Here is a 5,357-nt window from a genome sequence, read left to right as displayed (position 1 = left end):
ACCTCCTGGGTTCAAGCAATTCTTCTGCCTCAGCCTCCCAAGTAGCTGGGACTACAGGTGCACACCACCACACCCAGCTGAATTTTTTTTTTTTTTTTTTTTAAGTAGATATGGGGTTTTATGTTGGCCAGGCTGGTCTGGAACTCCTAACCTCAGGTGATCTGCCTGCCTTGGCCTCCCAAAGTGCTGGGATTACAGGCGTAAGCCACTCTACCCGGTGATAAGAGCTATTTTAACAAAGCCTGTTTGTACACATTTCACTGCACTTCAGTCCCCATGCCTAGTCATGCTGTTTCTCCCCCTGGTAGAGGCAAGCACCTTTCCCATGGAGGGTTCATCACCTGCTTTCAGGAAGAGGGGCCAGAGGGCCCTTCTTACACCTACTGCTCTTCAAGTGCCTTCAGCTCAAAATAATTCTTATATCAAATCTGCATATTTTGGGGAGGTATATTCTGCTATCTTGTTGGGAGCCGAAAATCTGAGGGTCGTGACCAACTCAGCACTCCACTGGAAGCTATATGATTAAACAGCAAACTGTTTATCATGAATGCAGGATGTGGGCAAACTCGCATCTGTGTCTGCCGCCAGAAGGTACACTGAGGGCCTCATTCCCTGGCTCTGTGCCCCTTGAGGTTATCTTCTGGGACATCTGGAGCCTACTGTTCAAAGAATGTAGTCATGCAGGCCTGCACTAAGTCAAGCAGCTGACCACAACCACCCCCTTCTCCCTATCTCCTTTACTCAATAAATATGAAGGGCTCTAGCAGCTCAGGACCCTTGTTCACTAGAAGCAAGGAGCCCCCTGACCCCTTTATCCAAATACACTCTTTTGTCTTTGTCTTTATTCCCACATTTGTCCGCCTTTGTTCAATCCACCAAGGTCTGCGGCACTATCTCTTAATGCCTAACTCTCCTTTCTGTTGTTTATTTCTGGAATTTTAACCTTTGGATATTTAGAACCACTCATTCCACTTTTATAGACTGCATGCTTAGGCTGTCTCCATAGTGTATATGCTCTCGAAGAGTTGAGTACATGGTGAACAGATACCACATTTCAGTTACTATCCCACATCATTAGGACTCGCAGGATACAGAAGCAAAGGTGTTGATTGTAATTGTAAGGGTCTGGCTTTGTTGCCCAGAATGGAGTGCAGTGGTGTGATCACTGCTTACTGCTCACTGTAACTTGGAACTCTTGGGCTCAAGCGATCCTCCCACCTCAGCCTTCTAAGTAGTTAGGACCACAGGCACATGCCATCATACCCAGCTAATTTTTATATTTTTTATAGAGACAGAGTCTTGCCATGTTGTCCAGGCTGGTCTTGAACTCCTTGGCCTCAAGAAATCCTCCCATCTCAGCCTCCCAAAAAGCTGGAATTACATGCATGAACCACCATGCCTGGCTGGAAAGGCTTCCTCAAATACCCACTTACACAACCCAGAAAGACTTCGGTTACTTTCTTCCTGTGTCTAAACTTCTTTCCTTAGCTCCTCACCTTAGGTCCTCAGCAGTCAGTTCTGACGTACAAATTGCCCTGTGTTGCCTTGTTATATCTTTATAGGGCATCAATTCGTGCACTATCCACTCCATTAAACAGTGAAAACAAGGAACATATAAGACCAAGCTCTTGTTTTTTGTTGTTGTTTTTTTGTTTTGTTTTGTTCTTTGTTTTGTTGTTGTTGTTTTTGACAGGGTCTGTTGCCCAGATTGGCCTCAAAAACTCCTGGGCTCAAGCCATCCTCTTGCCTCCCCAGTAGCTAGGATTACAGGCATGTGCCACACTGCCAAACTTAGACTCTGTTCTCATACAAAGACCAGAATGACAGGGGGCTGCTCAAGTGGCTTGGTGTCCTACAGAAGGCAAAGCATGATCATGATCCTGTCAAGAATGCATTATCTGCATCCAGTTACGTAAATGTAGCTAGCTGCCCAAATTACTGCTCCCTCCAGGCTGCCCAGCAAGATCATCAGCAAGGTTACATAGGTTTAGCTCTCCACCACTGGGCAAGACTTTATCAGGACAAGGGCTTTGTAAAGTATAGAAGACTTGAACTTTATCTGCTTGGGAGGCTAAGGCAGGAAGATGGCTTGAGCCCAGGAGTTCGAGGCTGGCCACTATGCTCATGTCTGTGAATAGCCACTGCACTTCAACCTGGGCAGCATGGCAAGACCCTGTCTCTGAAAAAACAAAACAAAAAGGGAAAACTTAAATTTATCCCAAAAGAGTCTAGTATTGAAAGTCAGAACTGACTTTCAAAACCAGAACACAGCTCTCCCTGAATATTCTAGGCTTTCTGGATAGCTCTCCAAGGATTTGGCACTCATAAGTTTAAATATATCCTGAGATTTAAAAGGTATGATGTTCAGTTGTGTGTGTACTAATAAATTGATGAAGCTTTTGAATTTTGAGTCTACAGGCTATAAATTGGGTTCAAAGAGACTTATAAAATCCACTGTTGCCTATTGATAGCGTTTTGCGCACACCCCTTGCTATGTTTAAGAGCATCTTTTACTGTCATTGCTTCTACACACAATACAGGCCCCCTTCACTCAAGCATAAGCACCTTGAAAGCAGAGTGGGCAGCAGCCCACTCTGGGATTGGATTTTATTCCCACAGGAAATGGATTTTATTCCCTCCATGATCCCAGCGTGGGGTAGTGCTTGGCCTCATTCAGTTTAATAAAGCCTTTAACAAATAAATGATTCCAACCTGTACCAGAGGGAGACAATCCCTACATCCTTATCCTCACAGCCATCCTCAGGTTTTCCCGACATAAGTCTACTATTGGATCTGTGGCCTGCTGCTCTAGCTGTAGGATTTCTCAGCAAGTTGGTCTCTGTGTCTCTCATCCCCAGAGCACTGCCAGACTACTTTGTGGCGCTGGGAAGCCTGTTTCAAAGTGCCGGGCACATGGGCCACCCCTGTCTGCGACTGCTCAGTAAGCTGACTTCCAGGGCAGAGTGCCCTCTTTGAACTTTAGGCTGGGGTTTCCCAGTATTGATTTCACTTAGGCTGAATTAACAATGCACATGCCTGGCTGCGCTTCTCACACACAACTAGCTAGTCATCTACCCTAACAGAAGATAGGGTGAATTAACAACATACATGACTAGGCAGCCTTTTAGCTGAATGGGAGATTGGGTATGTTAACACATACAATGACGTGGACTTCTAACTGGAGATGGGCCAACATCACAGCTACATATGTGTGTGCACATGGGCACACGTGCACGTGTGCACATACACACACACACACCCCTAGCCAGCCTTCTAACCTAATGGGAGATAGCCCAAGTTAACAAGATATACAACTAGCCAGCTTTCTAAATTAACAGGAGGTAGGCTGAGTTAACACACACAAGTAGCTGGACTTTGGTTTTGTTTTTTGTTTTTTTTTTTGTTTTGAGACTGAGTCTCGCTCTGTTGCCCATGCTGGAGTGCAGTGGCATGATCTTGGCTCACTGCAACGTCTGTCTCCTGGGTTCAAGCAGTTCTCCTGCCTCAGCCTCCCAAGTAGCTGGGATTACGGGCATGTGCCACCACACCTGGCTAATTTTTGTCTTTTTAGTAGAGATGGGGTTTCACCATGTTGGCCAGGCAGGTCTGGAACTCCTGACCTCAGGTGATCCACCCGCCTTGGCCTCCCAAAGTGCTGGGATTACAGACCTGAGCTGCCACGCTGGTGAAGTAGCTGGACTTCTAACTGAAAATAGGCCAAGATAACACATACTACTTGCTGGCCTTAACAGGCTGTCTAGGTAGAAGACTAGCTGGACTGGTAACCTCACTGGAAATAAGCTGTGTGTACACACACACACACACACACACGCAGGACTTGTAACAATTTGAAAGAGGCTGAGCTGAGAACACACAAGACCAGCCAGCCTTCCAACCTAACTGTAGATAGGCTGAGTTGACACAACTAGCTGGGGTTGCTTACCTAACTGGAGATAGGCCAGTTCCGCTACCCTCAACACCCGGTCCCCAAACAGACCAACCATGATTCTTATCTAAAGGGATAGACCAAGTTAGCACCACACACGACTAGCTGGACTTGTAACTGGAGACAGGCTGGGAGGTAACGCGCATGAGTAGCTGGCCTCCTAACTGGACAGGGTGAACACAGGATTCGCCAGCCTCCCACCCTAATCAGAATTAGGTAAGCCAGCACCGGCCAGCGGAAGGAACCCCCAAAACCCAAGAGCCTGGCTTGCTACAGCAACTCTTCCGACCAGGTGGGTGGCTCTTAAAAGAGCCTTTGGGGTGAACGTTGCGCAACCTCTCAGGTGGCGAGATGGCCCTCCTAGGCCTGCTCCCCACGGATACGGCGTGCCAGCTGGATGTCCTTGGGCATGATGGTGACCCGTTTGGCGTGGATGGCACACAGGTTGGTGTCCTCGAACAGCCCAACCAGGTAAGACTCGCACGCCTCCTGCAGCACCATCACAGCCGAGCTCTGGAAGCGCAGGTCGGTCTTAAAGTCCTGAGCGATCTCCCGCACCAGCCGCTGGAAGGGCAGCTTGCGGATTAGCAGCTCAGTGGACTTCTGGTAGCGGTGGATCTCGCGAAGCGCCACCGTGCCAGGTCGGTAGCGGTGCGGCTTCTTCACGCCGCCAGTGGCGGGTGCGCTCTTGCGAGCCACCTTAGTGGCCAGCTGCTTGCGTGGCGCCTTGCCACCCGTCGACTTGCGCGCAGTCTGCTTGGTTCGGGCCATGAATTTGAAACTGTTGTCTCTGCTGTGTCCTCTGACCAGACCTCAGCTGATTGCCCGCTTTTATAGAGCTTGCCGCGTTTTCATTGGCTGGCCTCAGGTGGCGTGAGGGCCCCCTACTCTCTGATTGGTCCACAGGGCACGCCACTCGGCCGCCTCTCCCTTATATTAGTGCTTGTTGGTCGTGGCCACCAGAGCTAGCACCAGCATTGTGAAGGGTTGATGCGGGTAGGCCACGGCGGTGGAGATCATCTCTCTCCAGCACAAGCTTCCTCGTGTCTCCTCAGCAATCCTCTTCTCCCTTCCTCATGACTTGGGTGGGAAGAGCCTTCCGAAAGCCAGCATGCGGCATTCCACTTTTTTTAAAAATTAATTTTTAAAAAATTTTTTGAGATGGAGTTTAACTCTTGTTGCCCAGGCTGGAGTGCAATGGCGCGATCCCTGCTCACTGCAACCTCTACCTCCCAGGTTCAAGCGATTCTTCTGCCTCAGCCTACCAAGTAACTGGGATTACAGGGATGACAGGTATCCACCACAAAGAGATGGGTTTTCACCATATTGGCCAGGCTGGTCTCAAACTCCTGACCTCAGGTGATCCACCTGCCTCGGCCTCCCAAAGTGCTGGGATTACAGGCATGAGCCA

General features: G+C 48.9%; 1 protein-coding gene across 1 annotated transcript; it reads right to left on the bottom strand.

The window, feature by feature from the left end:
* Positions 1-4,194: 4,194 nt before the first annotated feature.
* LOC105528805 (histone H3.1) lies at positions 4,195-4,758 on the bottom strand. Its single transcript, XM_011965695.1, has one exon. The coding sequence runs from the start codon at positions 4,715-4,717 to the stop codon at positions 4,307-4,309; it is 411 nt and encodes a 136-aa protein (XP_011821085.1). The 5' UTR covers positions 4,718-4,758; the 3' UTR covers positions 4,195-4,306.
* Positions 4,759-5,357: the final 599 nt, after the last annotated feature.

Source organism: Mandrillus leucophaeus, unplaced genomic scaffold (genome assembly GCF_000951045.1).
Source record: "Mandrillus leucophaeus isolate KB7577 unplaced genomic scaffold, Mleu.le_1.0 Scaffold734, whole genome shotgun sequence".
In the NCBI taxonomy this organism is placed as follows: domain Eukaryota; kingdom Metazoa; phylum Chordata; class Mammalia; order Primates; family Cercopithecidae; genus Mandrillus; species Mandrillus leucophaeus.
The sequence above is the reverse complement of the archived record's forward strand: the minus strand, read 5'-3'. Positions and strand labels throughout refer to the sequence as shown.

Bases quoted from the DNA above. Each gene is read 5' to 3' on its own strand.
- LOC105528805 (XM_011965695.1), bottom strand. From the start codon at position 4,717: ATGGCCCGAACCAAGCAGACTGCGCGCAAGTCGACGGGTGGCAAGGCG.